This window comes from Petaurus breviceps, unplaced genomic scaffold, assembly GCF_028583685.1.
Source record: "Petaurus breviceps papuanus isolate PSGF00001 unplaced genomic scaffold, PetGlider_PUasm1.0 188, whole genome shotgun sequence".
In the NCBI taxonomy this organism is placed as follows: domain Eukaryota; kingdom Metazoa; phylum Chordata; class Mammalia; order Diprotodontia; family Petauridae; genus Petaurus; species Petaurus breviceps.
In genome coordinates, this window is record NW_027185804.1 from 3,068,176 (window position 1) to 3,087,117 (window position 18,942).

Here is an 18,942-nt window from a genome sequence, read left to right on the forward strand (position 1 = left end):
GAGAGAGAGAGAGAGAGAGAGAGAGAGAGAGAGAGAGAGAGAGAGAGATTGAGAGATTTATGAATGAAGTAGCTGGCTAAGAAGACACTATCTGAGAATAGGAATTGGATTTCAGGACCATGCTTTAAGATATCAGAGTTATGAACTCTTGGCTAGGGATGGAATGTATCTGATGAGGCTTGGGGTGAATATATTTTCTTGGAAACTTCCAGATCTAAACTAAAGGTCATCAAAGTGGTAATAGTGATGGAAGGGATAGGGATAGAGATACCTGTGATTTCATTGTATAGGGAACTTCTAAGTGAGAAAACTCCTTCTATCAATGCAGAAATGGAAGGAGAAAAAGAAAACTGCTATTCTAGCAAACTGTTAACTCAGATACCATAGAAAATAGCAGATGTAGGGGCAGCTAGGTGGCACAGTGAGTAGAGTGCTGGCCCTGGAGTCAGGAGGACCTGAGTTTGGACCTGGCCTCAGACACTTAACACACACAAACAAAAAACCTAGCCGTGTGACCTTGGGCAAGTTACTTTAAAAAAAAAAGCAGATGTAACATAAATAGAAAGAAAGAAAGATGGAGAGGGGGATTTACCTTATACACATCATCTTATTTGATCCTCACAACAGCCTTGTAGATTAAGTACTAGAGATACTATTATTTTTAGTTTAACTCAAAGAAATTTGGCCTGAGGCAAAGGATCTTATATGCCTGAACACCAGAACAATGTTAGCACAACAGGAAAGGTAATGCAGCTAAATCATCAAAGAAAGAAAGATGGGGAGGCAACAAGAGACACTAACTAGGAAGAGGAATAAAGATATTATAGCCTTAAATGTCTATATACCAGTGCATAGAGTATGGGTAATGCTGTGAATGAAATCTCTTAACACAAGAAGGTAACTATGACCTTGTAGACATCACTACATCAGAGAATTTAGAGTTGGAAAAGACTTCTGGGAGGATATAGACCAAACCACATCTTACGGAGAATTCCTTCTACAACATTCCTGATAGGTGGTCAACTGGTTTTTGCTGGAACACCTCTGGAGGAGAATCTGCTCCCTCCTAAAGTAGACCAATCTATTTTTGGATAGTTCTGATTGTTAGGAAGTTTTTTCTTACTAAATCTCTCTCTGTAACTTTTTTCTTTTACTCCTGGTCCTGCCCTCTGGGACCAAGAAGAGCAAATTTAATGACCCTGTCATATGACAGCCCTTTGTCAAATTTTTAAAGACACTATCACTTCTTCCCCAGTTTTCTCAAGGCCAATTCCTTCAACTCATCCAACTGGTATCATTCTGGTTGCCCTCCTAGATGCTCCCCATCATTTTGATGTCCTTTCTACACTGTATGCCCAGAACTGAATACAGTAGGCCAGAAATGGTATGATCAGAGCACAGTGTAATGGGACTATGACTTCTTAAGCCCTAGAAACTTATGCCTGTCAATGAAGCCTTAGACATCAGTCTTTTTGACTGTCATGCTGCTGACTGACCTTGTGGTCCAGTAGTAGAATTCGCACATCTTTGTCAGACAATCTACTATCTTCCATCTTGTTCTTGAGAATTTAATTTCTTGGACCCTAGTGCAAAACTTTTACATTTATCTCTATTTGTTTCTCTCTTCTTAAGTTTAGCCCATTGTCTTACCTGTCAATGTCTTTTTGGATTTTGATTCTATCAACCAATATGTTAACTAACCTTCACAACTTTGAGTCATCTGCAGATTTGATAAGTATTTCATCTATACCTTTAATCCAAGTGCTTGATAAAATATTAGAGCTGAGCAAAATCCCTATAGCACTCACCTAGAGACCTCCTTCCAAGTTGAAATTGGGCCATAAGTGGCTGTTCTTTTGGCATTTCCATTTAACCAGTTCTGAATTCATTTAATTACACTATCTTCTTCTAGTCCACATCTCTGCATGTTTCCCATAAGAATAACTTGAAAGGAAGAACCCAAGAACGCTGAACTTGGACCAGGAAGAAAACCTGGGTTCCCATCCTAATTCTTTCTCTCACTGCCAATATAATTTTGAGCACGACCCTTAAAGTCTCCAGGCTTTTTGTAATCTGTAAATGAACTTGACCTGTAAGGTCCCTTTCCGCCACCTCAAAGTCAGAGAATGCCAGTGCTCTAACTGTGAAGCTACCCCACTATGGGTAAAAATGAGGACTTCTTTGTGGACAGCTCTGAATCTGTTACCTAAGATGATATATGACTTTGTCAGACCCTTTGCTAAAATCTAGGTAAACTATATCTGTAGCATTTCCCTGTCCTACCTATCTAGTAAGCCTGACAAAAAGGAAATGAGGTTAGTCTGACATGACCTGTTTTTGATGAAGTCAGGCTGTCTTTTTGTTATTACTGGTTCCTTTTTATTAATGTTTCCTGAACATCTTTTAATAATATGCCCTAGAATTTTGTCAGAAAGTTCTCTAGTTCTTTGTCTACTGGGTACACTTGCTTCCCTATTTTTTAAAAATTGGAACATTTCCCTTTTTCCAATCTGTGCCACTTAGCCCATTCTCTTGTTGTTTAGTCATTCTTCAGTCATGTCCAATACTTTGTGACCCCATTTGGGGTTTTCTTGGCAAAGATACTGGAGTAGTTTACTTTTTCCCTCTTCAATTCATCTTGCAGATGAGGAAACTGAGGTAAACAGGGTTAAGTGACTTGCCCAGGGTCACACAGCTATTAAGTGTCTGAGGTTGGATTTGAACTCAGGAAAATGAGACTTTCAGACTCCAGGTCTGGCATTCTATCCATTGTGTCACCTAGCTTCTCCATCCCATTTTCTAAAATCTTTCAAACATTAGTGATCATGTCCATCAGTTCTTTTGGTCCTTGCTATATAATTTGTTTGGACCAGATGAATTCTACCAAGATTGCATTCATGTGTCTATTACTTTTTGTTTGATATGTAGCACAATATAAAGGCATCCAGGTGGATAGATCATTGAGCCAGGTGTCAGATAGACCTGCATTGAGATATGGCCTCAGACACTCACTGTGACACGGCTCGACCCTCAGCAAGTCACTTAACCACTTCCTGCCTCAGTCTACTCATTTGTAAAATGGGGATAATAATAGCCCCAAATGGTTGGTGTGAGAATAAATGAGAATATTTATAAAGTGCTTTGCAAACCCAAAAGTGCTATGTAAATGCTAGTATTATTATATTTAATTATATATAATTCTTACTAGTTCCAAGGGAAGGCATATTTAATTATGGCTTTTCATACCTTCCTTCCACCTGTAACCCCTTCACTCCTCTTCTGCCTTGCCTGAGCTATCTTTCTGAGGAAAGAAAACTGACACTGGGAACTGGGAAAGTGAGACCGTGGGTTCAGATCTTACCTCTAACACTTAATACAGAGACTTCCACTCTGTTACCCTGGGCAAGTCTTGAGCATCTGTAAAATGGGTGAGTTGGATTTGAAGGTCTTCAGCTCTGTGATCCTGTGGTCCAGTCATGGATAGGCCTAGGTGGCTGCTTATGTGGCCAGCTGATGGTGCTCCCATGTCATGGGATTGATTTCCTTCTCTTGAGGGTAGAAGTACAGGAAAGGGACCTGGGGAGAAGGGACTTGCCAGCTTCCTTCTGTATCACCTCCAGCACTCAACATCTGCCAAGTCTTGTCTGTTCTCCCTCCTCAAGATATCTTACATCTAGACCTGCTCCCTTTGGTAAGCCTCCATTACCAACTTCCTTGACCATTGTAATAGTTTCCCAACTGGTCTTTTCACCTCTGTTCTCTCCCCTTCTCTACATTATAAAGTTGTCTAAGCAACCTTCCTAACATACTGCTATGATCATATCATTCCCCTTCATACAAGGCTTACAATGCTTGGCATATAGTAGGTGCTTAATAAATGTTTATTTATTGACTGACAAAGAACCAGTTTTGTCTAGTGGAGAGAGACCACTGGATTTAGGATTAGGCAAGAGCTAGAAGGGATGCCAGGGGATGTTCAGGGGTCAGAAGCTGAGACTCAGAGAGTTTTAAGTGACTTTTCTGTGATTGCATAGCTGGCAAATGTCCAAGGTGGGATTTGAAAACAGATCTCCTGACTTCAAGTCTAGCATTGTTTCTTTTTCTTTTTTGGAGGGGGGAAGGCAAGGCAATTGGGGTTAAGTGGTTTGCCCAAAGTCACACAGCTGGTAAGTGTCAAGTGTCTGAGGCCAGATTTCAGCTGAGGTCCTCCTGACGCCAGGGCCGGTGCTCTATTCACTGTGCCACCTAGCTGCCCCTAGCATTCTTTCTACTACACCCTTCCCCTCTCCTTTGAAGGCAGGAGACATGACTTGATGTCTTGACTCTGAGACTATGTGGCTTCCTTTCTCTGAGCCTTAGTTTCTCCTTCTGTAGGATGAGGATGACAGCATACCTACCTCATAGGGCCCTTGTAAAAGTGTTATAGAATTGGGAGGTATGTGTGATCTTCCACAGAAGAAGTCTGCACTTCTTTGCTTTGGCATTCCAGGCCAACTTCAATAAGACATCAGCCTACTGGAACACAGATGTTTTGGGGAAGAGAAGAGATGACGGGACTCCAGTGTTGTTGTTCATCCTTTGTTCTCCGAGAGGAGTGATGGCATCGTGAGGGCGATGTCTTGACCTGCACATGGCTTGGATTTAAGTGAGGCAAGGCCGTACAAAGCCATCAGCCTCACTCTCTTCTCCAGTCATCAGAGCCCAGTGGCAAGACTAAAGTCAGGATGATTGGAGATGGCCGAGGGACCCCAAATGTGGGATTGAGTTAACTCATAGACAGCTCTAACCCCATTTGTGTGAGCCACTGGCAACATCTGCTGGCCAGTTTGGGAACTGTGGCTTTGAGGGTCACCTGTAGAATAATAACTCACATTTATGAAGTGCTTTAAGGGATGGGTGAGACCAGAGCTGTGGCCACACCTGGGAAAGGTGGTGGCAATCCTCCATAAATAGGGAAACTTAAATGTTTTTGTGAGAAGAGAAAGAGATCAGAGTGGGATGGGTTGAGTTTGAGATAGGGATTTCCAGTAGTCAGTGATAGAGCTTTGGAAAGAGAATGTAGGGGGCACTTACCTCCAGCCATTCCTCTGAGTTCTTGTGTTCTCTTTGCCATCCCCTTCTTTGCCCTTTCCCCTTGCCTCTCTGAGGAGGTTAGAGTCCCCCTCCAAGGGGAAGAAGGTAGCAGGATTCCCATAATTCCTAAAGTGGACCAGAGACAGCTTCAGTGCCCAAAGCCCACATGTATCCTCCATGTGAAACACACACAGGGGGCATCTACTCAGACTTCCTGCTTCTTTGGCAATTTTTCCACCTCCTCACCCCTCTCCATTGTAGGTGTCCCCCAAGGTTCTGTTCTCTCTCCAAGTTCCTTCTCTTGATGATCTCATCTCTTTTCAAGGTTTGAATCATCATTACTATGTGGAGAATCTCCAAATCTAATTACTTAGGTCTCCTTTCCAAAATTCCTTCACTAACTGCCTGCTAGACATTCCCACCTCAAATTCCATATGTCCAAAGCTGATCTTCCCTCTTTTAATGTTAGAGTACCACCATCATTCCAGAGGAGTCTGTGTCCCAGCATTGAAAACTCAGAGTTGTCTAAGGAAACATCCTGGTGGAATGTGGAGCCAGAGAACCTGGGTTTGAATTCAGTACTGTTACCACTTGCCTGACTTTGGTCAAATCACTTCCCCCTCTGGGCTTCAATTTCTTCATTTGCAAAGTTTAGGAATTGGGTAAGAGCTGGTGCTCTTAACCTAGGAGGCCTAAGGGGTCCATGGAGAGATTTCAAGAAGTCCATGAACTTGGATGGAAAAAAAATAGCATCCTTATTTTCACTCAGCTCTTACTGAAATTGAGTATTTTGATCACTTATGAATGTAGACAACAAGCATTATTCAGGGGAAGATTTCATAGGTTTCACCAGATTGCCAGAGGGGTCCATAACACAAAAATAGTTAAGAACCCTCGGGACTACATGATCGCTAAGGGTTCTTCTGATTCTAAATCACTTGTTCTCAGGACCATTCTGGTCCTGCGAGGTGAAACCTTGGCTTTGTCATGGACTGGTTCCCTTTTAGGACTTCCTATGTGGTCAGACTTCTCCTAGGGGGCAAACTCGTATAGAATTGATTCATTTAAATGCAACAAGTATTTATTCAACCCCTTATATATGCCAGGCAGTGTGTAGGTAATGTTCCTATCCCTGAGAAACTTCTATTCTATAACACTTTACAGGTAAATACAAAATACGTGAAACAAGTACAAAATAATTTGGGAGGAAGATGGGAGTATTGGTCATTGTTAGCATCAGGAAGGGCCTGGTAAAGAAGATGAACTGAACCTTGAATGTTGTTAAGGGTTCCAAGAGTTGAAGGAGATTCTATCCTAGGCAAATGGGACAGCCTGTGCAAAGGGATGGAGGTAGGATATCTTGTGAATGGAGAGAAGCCACATTCTCCCTCTTTTCTGCTGTGGAAGTTTATGGAACTGTAATGTAATATCAAGCAAAGGCAACTTCCCAGGTTCAAAATACCAGCATAAGTGCTCTCTATTTTGTTTAGTGACAAACCAAGAACAGAGAAGATCAAAACATGACATCATTCCAAAAACAGCATTTACTAAGTGTGATTAAATAATCTCCAAGTACTACCCCACCCCAGGATCTTCCAATCATTCAATCAATTACAAAGTCTCTGTTCTAAATACTTCTCCACCCCTAGGCTATACCTTAATTAAGTCCACCACAAAGCCCCTCTTCTCAAATGTAGATTAGTTTCCAAACATAAGGTCAAAAGTTCCCCACCCCTGGATCACAATTGAATCTACCCCAGAGTTACATCAAGTTTAAACACAGCACTTAATACCCAAATGGAGGTCTTTTCTTCATCTTGACAGGAGGCAAGTTCTCAGCAATCTTAGTTCCTGGGGAGACAAGGCTTAGCAAGGCCACAAGATACATTGCCAGTCCCTTCATGAATTCATCCTCTGTCTGTAGAACAGTCCTAGAACCCCTGAACACATTAGCAAAACCCTCTCCCAGGATTTCTGTAAACATACAACAAGAAAATCCTTCTTCAGGGCTTCTGTACCAACAGAAAGGCTCCCAGACCCCTGCAACAACAGCACTGTCCTTCACCAGTGGACAGTATTCACTCTGTCTGCAGGACAGTCTCAGGGCTTCTTAGCGAACAGCCAGGTTCCAGGACTTCTTCAACAAAAGGACAGTCTTTCACCAGTGGACAAATCTGGCAAAATAACATCAAAACAGACAGACAAAGTACCAGCAAAACAGCCATGTCTCCTCAGTCCTTGGCAGCTCAGGGGGCAGGTCTCAAAAGTCCAGGGCAATTCAAAGCGGCCACCAGCAATTCTCTTAGTCTCTCTCTCTGCACGAGGTGCTGCTTCCAAAAAGATCTTCCACCTCTCTCTAGTGTCTCTCCAAATCTACATCACCAGCTCCTCCCACTTCAGGACTTTCTTTTCACTTCAACAAGCCCATCCCACAGGTGGGATTAACAAACTCTGGGTCTTAATACAATCAATTTGAAAACCAAGCCAATACAGGGGAATCTTTAATTGCCATTACTATCACAGGAACTAAAAAGAAAAACTTGGGTGGAGACCTGGGTTCTAATCCTGGCTCTGTCTCTGTGTAGTTTATCCCCTCTTGACGTCTCAGTGTTCTCATCCATCAACAGGGTATTTTGTCTTTTCTGGATGACCTCAGATCCCTTTAAACTCTGACATTCTAAGCTCAGAGTCCTCTTCCAGCTATGACATTTCTGTGAGTCTGTCTTTGCTGCTAAGTCACTGGGAAGCAAATTTTGACTCACTTTGTAAAAAGACTTGCTAACAATATCCCACGATGAAATGGGCTGCCTCTACCCTAATGTGGTTTCAGGCAGAGATGCAATAATCAGTTGTCAGGGATGCTGTCGAAGGGCTTTTTGCCCTGGACAGAAGCATGGACAAAATGGTCTCTAGACCTCTTTTCTGTTATATAAGGTCCTAGGATCCCCTGTCCTCCGTTCCTTTTTCTTCTCCTCCTTCCTCCTATACCTGATGCTCAGGTCCCATAGGCTCATAGGGTGGTCCTTCTTTGAAGATCCCACTGGGTAGAGGGCTGAATGATTCAACCCAACCTTATCCTGGTTGGGCTTGTTACCAACACATGCCTCTCCCTGATTCTCTTTCTCTCTTTTGAAATTTTGACCTTGACAGTTACCAACAAACACAAACATTTCAATATACAAAGAACAAAGAAGATTGCGTTTGAAATGATGAATTCTGTTATATATAGCTTATTTTTCAAAAGTGCATTGAATTTAACAAGGTAACAGCAAAACCCCTGTGTTCATGTCCCCTTTTGAATTCTTGGTTTTCTACTGTTTATTTCTTAAGATGTTTTACTGTTCTTTCCTTTTATGGAGGGGGCGCATGCCTGATAATACTTGCTAATTCATCTTCCTCCTGCCTCATAGAAGCTTTTTGTTTTTTTTTTTAACTGATTTAATTTTAAAAATTCTGAATTTAACAAACACTAAACAAAATGAACATTTCCATAATAATTGGAGAAGAGAAGAAGAGGATTGTTTATGGAGCTGCTAATCTCTCTTATGTAAAGCTTGCTTTTAATTTTAGTTACATAACAAATTAATATGTAACATTCAAGCCATCGTGCTTATTTGTGATTCCTTCTGGCCTGCATTCTCTTATCTTCTTTTTGGAGAATAATGGAACCCTTATCCTTACCCTTAAATCCCTTCCACACCAAAATTGAAAAAAAAAAAGCCATAAAATTTTTGTAACTAATATGTGCAATCAAACAAAATAAATTCCCCCATTGGCCATGTCCAAAAATGAATGCCTCCTTTTTTATCTTTAGGTCACCACCCTTGTGTCAGGAGGTGAGCAGCATGAGAAACCCACCATTATAATAAATGAATAGGGGACGAGGATTGGATTTGTGAAGTCTTTGGTATGGGGGACTGCCAGGGGAGGAATTGACTAGTGTAGGTCAATACCTTCTCTTCAGCTTATAGCCTTAGAATTGCCTAGAACATTGATAGATTAAGTGACTTGCCCGGGATCACCAGCCAATATGTGTCAGAGACCAGACCTAAGTCTTCCAGGTTTTGGGTCAGACTCTCTATTTGCTATACCACATTGCCTATAACACATGAATATAGTCAAACAGATCTCATTGGCACACTGGCCATGTCTGAAAATGTCTGTCTCAATCTAATCCTTTAGTCTGTCCCTTCTCTGTCAAGAGCCCCTTGGGTGATTCTCATTTCTTTGTTCATCTCTGGCTTTCTCAACTCTGCCCTTCCTATCCTTCTCCAAGCAGTACAGGAGGCTGAACAAGATGACGGGAAGTTGGGCGAGGACACCTTGATGCCCAGATCAGCCAAGAGGAGCCCCGCAGCAGGGGCAGCAGCAGCAGGCGGTCAGGGTGGTATCTCCAAAAAGGAGAAGAAGGGGAAACCCAAAGGTGAGTCCCTCTGGCTTAGCTTCCGGTCCTCCAGGGCTGGTGGTGGGCATGAATGCCAGTGAGAGAGGAAAGAGGGATCATCGAATACCTTCTTCCCATGACTGCAGGCTGGCAGTCAGGATGTATTTGTGTGGTTGGAGGTAAGGAGTGGGTCTTCTCTTGACCAGAAGCCCTCAGGGTTGTGTGGTTAAACTCAACCTCCGAAGCCCAGATTTTATTAAATCATTGATCTGAACATTGGAAGGGACCTCCAGAGATTATCTGGTCCAACCCCCGAGTTATCATCTTCACTGTGCAGATGAGCAGATGGAGCATTGAGTCACATGAGGGGAGAGTCTCACTCCTGGAGTACCTTCTAATTAGAACCCATGTCTCCTGACTTCCAGGCCAATGTTCTTTTTGTCTCATCTAGTAATTATATAGTGATGTGCAAATTTATCAAATTTTCTAGAACCTTTTGCCCTAATTGGCATAATGATTTACCTTTTTTGTGTCCTGGATTTTTTCGGGCAGTCTGGTAAAGCCTTTTGGTTCCTCACAATTATGTTTTTAAATACATAAAACGAAATACTCAAGATTACCAAAGAAACCATTTATATTGACATTGGTATGAAAAAATTTTTAAAAATATTTGTATGGCCCCCAGATTAAGAGTCCCTGATCTAAATAGAGGCCATCTCTGAATAGAACTGTATGCCTAAAATGGGCTTTGTGAAGGAGCTGGATTGGATGATTCCCAATGAAGGAACTGGGGGGGGGGGTGCTTCTATCTTTGGCATTCTGTGATCCTGTAATCTCTTTAATCAAAGGAAAAACACATACACTAAAAAACAACCCATCCTTGTGTTCCACATAAGCCAGATTTGGGGAGAAGTGGGTGTCCTCTGTTCAAAACAAAATGGTTATTTAAGGATCTAGGGGTGTCCTCATTCTTACCCTGGCTAGTTGTGCCTCTTGGCTGTGGGAACCTGGCTGAACTGCCTGCTTGTTAATAAAGGCAGAGGGAAACAATCCATCAAAATTCAAGTGTGTATATACAGCTCCTTCTCCAGCCTGGCTCTGGTTTCCTGTAGCCCCCTTTTGGGCCTCAAAAATGTTAGCACAGTTCCCTCACCCAAAAGAGGGGTTGGAGTTATCTGTGAATCTAGGCCTTTTAACTCCCAAAGTTCCAGCTCATTTGTAAGAGAAATATGCTAATTTTTCCAAGTAATATGAACTGTTGTGCACTGGAAATTCTCTGTATCTCTGTGTCTCTCTTTCTTTTTCTCTGTCTCCTCTTTCTTTTTCTCTCCCCTCCATTATATTTTAAAATCTATTAAACTCATTTGTTAAAGGCCTTGAACCTGGAGTCAGGAGACCTGGGCTCAAGTCCTGACCCTACCACTGACTTTCTGTGTGGCTTTTGGATGGTCACTTCTCTCTGGGCTCGAGTTTTCTTTTCTGTAACATGAGGTAGTTAGACTGGATCTCTCAAGTTTTCTTTTGTTCTGTATTTCTGCTTCTAGAAAACTCTCATATAAGTCAAAATGGATTTCCTAACTCTGAGGGACAGAGCCCTTGATTTGTTGGTGCCTTTGACCTTGCACAAACCACCTCACTTTTTTTCTTTATTTCCCTCTGCAAATCCGGGAAGGGATAGCTATCACATTTGCATTATTCCAGTTCTGGATGTCAAGAAAGAGGAACACAATAACCTGTAATCTAATTACAAGTTTATTAATAACATTTAGACATCAGTGGAAAGCATGCACACACACACACACACACACACATATACATACACACATGCACAGATGCAAGATGTTTTCCTGCTTTACTTCCAGACCCTAGATCCCAGTCCTGGTCTGATTCTGGGAAATGAAGTCACACATTACCACAGTTTAGACTATCTACTCAACACACACTAGAGAGAGATTCAGAGTGGCCCAAAGGCTTACGGTCTCTGGGCTTTTATACTGAAGGAGACAAAGGTCTCAGGTGCCTTTGAATACACCGCTTACAAGTAGGTCTGGTAGAATTCCTTTGGTGTCAGAAGCTATACCCATAGTCATTCTAGTCATTTCTTTCTACATATTCGTCTTCTTCTCTTTGGGGGAAGTGGCCAGAAGTAGTCTGTGTCAGCATTCAGTGGCAGAGTCAAGATCTAAAAAGACCTTGGCAGGCTAAAATATGGGGCCAGATTTACTAAGATGGACTATAGGGATAGATGGAAAGTCTTACATTTGGGTTCAAGGAATCATCTTAAGGACGAGATGGGGGAGGCGTGGCTATAGAAAACAGTTTTTCTGAAAAAGATCGAGGGGTTTTTAGTGGGCCAAGCTCAAGATGCACCAGCGGTGTGATATATCAACCAAGAAAGGAAATGCTTTCATTGGCTGCCTTGGGAAGTATGGCAGGCTTTCAGGTCATGTGACCAACACGATGAAGGACTGGATACTTCATCTGATACTTCTACCTCTCCAGCCTCTCAAAAATATGAATTCTGCTTAAAAAATAAGGCAGTTTCAACTCTCCATGCACCAAGACACCAAGAACCCTTGGAAGATTAAAAACTGAATGAATTGACAGCAGAGAAAGTTAATCTCTAACCCCTGAGGGTACTCACTCAGCACCCTTTCCTCTGTTGCTGACCATAGGGCTGGACAAGCTGACCCCTGGGCTTGCATCTGAACTCAGATTCCTATCCCCCTCCGCCACAGAAAGCCAAAAGGCAGAAGTTTGCTCTGGCTGGGACTATAACAGAAAAGTACTGTGTAGTAACAGTAAGCCAGGGAACTGGGGCAGGACAGCAGCATGTATGAAGTGTGTGATGCTTTGCCAAACCTGAGGGAAAGTAGACTGGCATCCAGCTGGGACCAGTTCTGTTCTACCAGGAGTCACTTGGGGCAGACACCAGGACATTCATCTCATAGCATTCATCAACATCCATACTCATAGGAGGCCTCCAGTTGATGTCACATTGAACATATCTATATTGAATCTAAAAGCAACCCTGTTGGAAAAAGAGTCAATAATTTATAGGAATTAATGTGCTAAACCAGTAATCCAGGTAATTTCTTGAGATAAGTACATACAATGCATTGCTCATCTATTTTTCCACTTTGGTTGTTTTTCCACTCAAAGTGAAGTAGGAATTTTCTAGCAGGGAAGGAGCCTGAGACAGCTTTAAGATCCAGTCTCTCAGGGAAATGACAAAGGCGAAGGAAAAAGAAAGGAAGCAATAGGGGAATACAAGGAATAAAAAACCAGAAATCCCTAAAGATCTCAGTAGGGAAAGGCACAGCAGCCAGCACTAAGGAGATGATGGTCCCACACTATGCCCTGCTTTAGTTGGACCAAATCTGTGGTGTTGTATTCAGTTCTGGGCATCACATTTTAGGAAGGACCTCAGTAAACCAGATTGTGCCATGATAAAGGCAACTAAGGAGGGAGCCTTGATTCCATGAAGATCAGTTGAAGGAGCTGGGACGTAGTTAGAATGGAGAAGTCCCAGGAGGGACAAATATTTACTAAACAGTAGTCTAGGTGCTCGGCACTGTGCTAACTAAGCACCTGGGATACAAAGAAGCAGAAGAATCCCTGTCCTCAAGGAGTTTACAGTCTGACAGGGGAACACAACACATGAAAAGAAGCTGAAAGGGAGTTGAAGGGGAGGGTACCTGGTAGGGGAGACTGATCACATCCTTCAGCCTGGTGGAGAATCAGGATATGGCTGTGCTGGGCCACCTCCTTAAGTGGAAGATCTCGGTGAAACTCTCTGATTTCTACCCTCTACCCTTTTCTGTTAGGGGGAAGAAGGCACCCCAGCAGCCAGGGGTCCTGAGGAGGTATGATAGCTGCTGTTTTCAAGTATGTAAGAGGTGCCCCAGTGGAGGAGATATGAGACCTGTTTTGCAGAACCAGGAAGTTGTAGAAAGCCGTCGTTCTGAAAGGGTTACCATGAATTTTGGCTAGGTGTGTGCTGTCACTTAATATTTGAAATTGCATGTGTGAATCCCTCTATCTTCCATCTTCCTGGAGTTTGTTCAAGACTAAGAAAAACATACTGTGCTTGAGAACCACTAAAGGAAAGCTATTCAGTAGTAGAATGGACTGCCTCAGGAGACACAGTTGGCCTTCCCTTTCCTGGAGGAGCTCAGACAAAGATGACTGACCGTTTGTCAGGTCCACCATAGAAAGCTTTCTTGCTCACACATGTGATGGATTGGATGACTGCTGAGGTTACTTTCAACTCTGAGATTCACTGACTTTTCTAAATTTGTTCACATCTTCCAGTGCCTGTAAAGGTTACAGAGTATTAGAATATTAGCTATGTAATGACCCTTTAGAAAGCATCTGGTCCAACTCCCTCACTTAGCAGATAAGGAAATGGGCCCAGAGCAGGGATGGATCTTGCCCAAGATCACACAGGTACTAAGCGGTGGCACTTAGGGCAGAATTGTGGTTCTTTGGCTACAATCCCAGTGCTTTTCTCACTACGCTATGCTAAGATGAACCCAGACATCATCGTAAGGCTATCTTCTTTAACCTCACACATGTGGCTTGCCTCTCAGCCACAGTGCACGTGTAGCTCATTATTACCCAGGTCTAGTCCTGTGAGTATCCTCACCCTTTAATGTAAGTACGTGTAATGTCTGGGTTTCTGTTTTGTTTTTCCTGAAGGGGGTTAATGGTACTCTGATGTTTCCTGTGTTCTTGCTGACCTGATTATTGCTTTGGGGCCCAGATTAATTTTTGAATGTACGATCAGGCCTCTGATCCCACCACTTAGCTTAGATGACTATCTCAAGGTTACCAAAGTGAACATTTCTTTCTTTCTTATAAATATTAGTTGTAATACTAGCAATTATAATTATAATTATTATATGTTTCACGTCAGTGGACTTTTATCCATCCTCCTCCTTAAGCCCTTTATAGCTTTTGACACTGCTGACCACCCTCTCCTCCTTCATGCTTTCTTTTCCATTGCCTTACATAGTGTCTGCCCTTTTCTGATTTTCCTTCTACCTATTCAACTACTCAGTTTCCTTTGCTGGTTTATTATCCTTTCTTTTGCCTTTCACCATGGGTGTCTTTTGAGACTTTGTTCTGGGTCCTTTGCTCTTTTTTCTTTACACTACCTCCTTTTGGTGATCTAATTCAGCTGCAGTGGGTTCAGTTACAGCCTCATGTAGTGGACTCTCCAATTAATAGAGCTGGCCCTAATTTTTCTACAGAAGTCAGTTACTATGCTGTCAACTGGCTACTGGCAATCTTCACTTCCATGTCCTGTCCGGTTGCTCAAATTCAGAATGTCCACAGTGGAAGTCATCATCTTTCTCTGAGCTAAACTTTCCCCTCCTTCAGAATTTTCTGTGTCTGATGTTGGTCATCACCATCCCCTGAATCACTCAGGTTTACAACCTGGGGGCTACCTTTCTTTAGTCTTACCTCCTCCTTATATCATGCTAGTTGCCAAGTTTTATCAATTCTCTTTCCACAACATCTCTTGCTTCCACCCTTTTCTCCCCACCTGCCAACCCACAACCCTAGTGTGTTCCCTCATTACCTCTTGCTTGGACTATTGATGTCTTACTTCCAGTCTTTCTGCTTTCTAATCCATTCTCTGCAAAGTTACCAAAACATTTGATCTTCCTAAGGCACAGATCTGACCAACTTACTGCCCCACTCAAAAATCATCAGAGGCTCCCTACTGTCTCTAGCATCAAATATTAAATCCTCAACTTAGCTAGCATTTAAAATGCTTTACAACTATGGTGTGACAGACTTAGAATGAGGAAGATCTGAGTTCAAATTCTGTCTCAGAATTTACTACTTATATGACCTTGGGCAAATCACTTTCCCTGGCTGTAAAATGGGGCTGTTATATGGCACCGACCTCATATGGTTGTTGTGGGAATCAAATGAGATTGCATATTTAAAACATGTTGTCAGCCTTTATAGCACTGTGTAAATGCCGGCTGTTGTTATTTCCCAGACATTTCATATTAATGTCCTGTTTGAAGTAAACCGAGCTTACTTGCTGTTTTCTGAAGTTAGCATTCCATCTCTTGCCTCCATACACTTGTACAAGTTAACTCCCATGCCTGGAATGTGCTCAGGGCTGTGCTGGTAAATGTTTAACTAGATCTCTGGGGGGAAATGTACCTATGATACACTTTTAAGTTAATTAACATTTTCTCCATCATTTTCTTAAGTCTAGACATTTAACAAAACAGTAAGTCAAGCTCAAATGTGTAGTGTTTGCAGATTTCCAAGGTGTAAATGCTCATGCTGAAAATTTAACTATTGGCTCTTGCAAGCTGGTACGAGCAGGTTCCAACACACCACTGAACATATTCTATCTTCATCTTTCTTTTTTTTTGGAGGGGGGAAGGTAGGGCAATTGGGGTTAAGTGACGTACCCAAGGTCACACGGCTAGTTTTATTGTGTGTGTGTGTGTGTGTGTGTGTGTGTGTGTGTGTGTGTGTGTGTTAAGTATCTGAGGCCAGATATGAACTCAGGTCCTCCTGACTCCAGAGCTGGTACTCTATTTGCTGTGCCACCTAGCCACTCCTTCATCTTTATTTCTTAAAGTCATTACTTTAATTCAAGGCTCAGCTCAGGAACTACCTCGTTTTTCAAGCCTTCCCTTATTCATTTCCCTCCATTTATTATATTGTAATATGTATATATTGTTGTATGATAACCTCCTTCCTAAAATTACCCTAAATTTAATTACATACGTGTTCTAGTCTTCCTAAGAGAATGTAAGTTCCTTGTTTCTGTCTTTGTTTCTAAAGTTTCTAACCCAGCCAGTGCTTTGCCCGTAATGGACACTTTAATAAATGTTTGTTGGGTTGAATTGATCTAAGAGTCTGGTTCCATTGGACCATTTTGGGTTTGATGGTGAGATGCTTGACCTGGGAGTCAGGAACCCTGGGTGCTAATCCTGGCCAAGACACTGACTTGCACTATGACCTTGAATAAGCCATAATTTTCATGTTAGAACTGGAAAGGACCTCACAGATCATCTGGTTCTCTCTGTGTTCCTTGATCTCCTTTGTGTCGGATGAACACTGATTCCCTTCATGACTAAGAATGCAAACCTGCCCCTGACTTTCAGCTTTCTCCTCTGGAAAAGGGGAGGGGGTGGCTAGGAAGCTATACTCGTGATCTTTGAGGTACTTTCCAGCTCCAGAGTGCTCTGTCTATAAGTCCAAGCCTGCCTTGTGGTCATTGTATGACCTTGGGGACATTATCTAGCTTATCAAAACTTTGATCTCTTCTCCAGTGGACATGGGGACAATGATAGCTTGCTTTGCCTACCTCATAGGGCTGTCGTGAGGACTTAATGAGCTAATGGATGAAAAGTGCTTTGTTACTGGGCTCCATGAATGTTCTCTCTAAATGTGAGCTATTTTTGATCCCCTTAGAGCTGGAATGCAGTTTGACGTCTGCCTTATTCTTTACTATCAAGATGGCATTTGGGTCGTTCTCAGTATGCTTGGGTTGGTGTAACTGTACATCTTGGGACTGTTTGATCCTCTTAGCATTTGTTCTCCTGGGGGAAGAGTTCAGAACAAAAAGTGACTGAATCCCATGGGAACCCCATCCATGGAGAAAAGATTTATCCTTTGTCTGCCTTGCCAGCTCTGGTACCAACACATGAGCATCCCCTCCGGATTAATCTTGGTCAGTTTCTGGAATACTGTCCACCTCCCAGGGAAGTTCCCTTTTTCCCATCCCTTAACATCAGGATCTCTTCAGTCTTAGCTTTCTCTCTTTTTCTGTTTCTCTCCTTTGTTCTGTCCCATGCTTTCAGACAACTAGGTGGCTTAGGGGATAGATTGTTGGACTTGGAGCCATGAAGATCGGAGTTAAAATCCTGCCTTAGAGGCTTATTAGCTGTGTGGCCCAGGACAACGGATCTCGGCCTCAGTTTCACCATTTGTGTGTGTGTGCATGTGTGTGTGTATATGAATATACACACACGTATATGTGCTTATGTGTATGTGTGTGTGTCATTTACTTCACAGGGTTGTTGTGAAGATCAAATGAGGTAAATATGCCATTACATAAATGTTAGTTGTCATTTTTGTTATTGTTATTTGGGCATTCACCTAGGATCATAGATTTAGAACTGGAAGGTATCCTAAGGTCATCTGTTCCAATCCCTTCATTTTGCCGATGGGTAAACTGAGGCCCAGAAAGGGTGTCTTGTGTAAAGTCATCCAAGGTAGTTGCTGATGGAGCTGGGATCCAAATCTAGCTCCTCCTTAGGCTCCAGAGCCACTGTGCTCCATTCACCACACCAGGTTGCCTCCTATATTGTCTTTAACCCTTCAAGGATCTGTGACTGCATCTGTATCTGTGTGGGTGTTCCTTCTACCGGAGTGGACCTCACCCCTTCTACCTCTTAGTGGACAGTTTTGTGAAAGGCTGTGGAAAATCTTTTGTTGATGAGCCTCCCCACACTCAACTAGACTGGTCCTTGAGCAAAAGATGTACAGTTCCTCACCTGGTGGGTACTTGAGGGTTTTCCAGATTCTTAAAGCTGGTGATCCATTGGTATGGGCTCCTAGAATTCATTATTATCCTTTGGATTCATCAAATTGAGGTTGCAGAGGACGATGTCAGTGGAGGGTCTTAGATACACAATAATGTTTCTTGATTCAGATAGCCCTACTTGTCTGGCATAGGTTTGAGGGAGTAGCTTAGAGACTCTGCCTTTATCCTGGCAGTCCCTATTCTAGACTATTTACTAAATCCAGAGAGAGAGGGAGAGACAGACAGACAGAGAGACAGACAGAGAGACAGAAAGAGAGAGAGAGAGAGAGAGAGAGAGAGAGAGAGAGAGAGAGAGAGAGAGAGAGAGAGAGAGAGTTGAGGCAAATTACAAACAAATGTGGATTTGCAGTTTTCAAAGATTGATCAGAGAACTTTATATGCTTTGTGTAAAGTTCTGTTGTAACACAAAAGGTCTAGCAGCACTGTTTTTTCCCCCTATGTTCTTATTTCACCACCTGGGAATTTAGGAGCACATATGCACACCCTTATGCACGCTGAGAGACTCTCAGAAGAATATTATTCCAAAAATTACAGAGGGGTGTTTTTTTGAGAGATAAAAGGAATTGAGATGGATGGAATGAACAGCCATTCATCCCAAAGATTCATGTGAACAGTAAAGGCAGAAAAGTTCTCCTCAGGCTTTCTATTCTGATATACACTGTGCTCTCTTTTGCTCCCTTTCCTTTGCCCCTTCCTCCCCCTTCTTGTCCTGTCTTCCTGCCTTCTTTCTCTTCTCCTAGCTTGGTTTTTCTACGCCACCTGATTTGGATGGTACTGATAGATACGGGTTCCACCAGTCACCCTTCTTTAAGCTAGACAACTTACTTGCCATAGCTATTAAAAAGGTAAAGGAAAGAGATGTTAGCAGGATTTTGCTGAGCCAGTCTCTAACCTG

At 42.5% G+C, this 18,942-nt stretch overlaps 1 protein-coding gene across 4 annotated transcripts in view; it reads left to right on the forward strand.

Annotated features, from left to right (window-relative positions):
• The window catches only part of TUB (TUB bipartite transcription factor), a 79,288-nt gene that overhangs the window by 24,439 nt on the left and 35,907 nt on the right, over positions 1 to 18,942 (forward strand). For 3 of the 4 annotated variants that reach the window (XM_069091159.1, XM_069091161.1, XM_069091160.1), the window contains exon 4: positions 9,353 to 9,496. The exons of the other annotated variant lie outside the window; for it this stretch is intronic. In XM_069091159.1, coding sequence (XP_068947260.1) covers positions 9,353 to 9,496 — 144 coding nt within the window. The remainder of the gene's footprint in view (positions 1 to 9,352; positions 9,497 to 18,942) is intronic. 4 annotated transcript variants of the gene reach the window in all.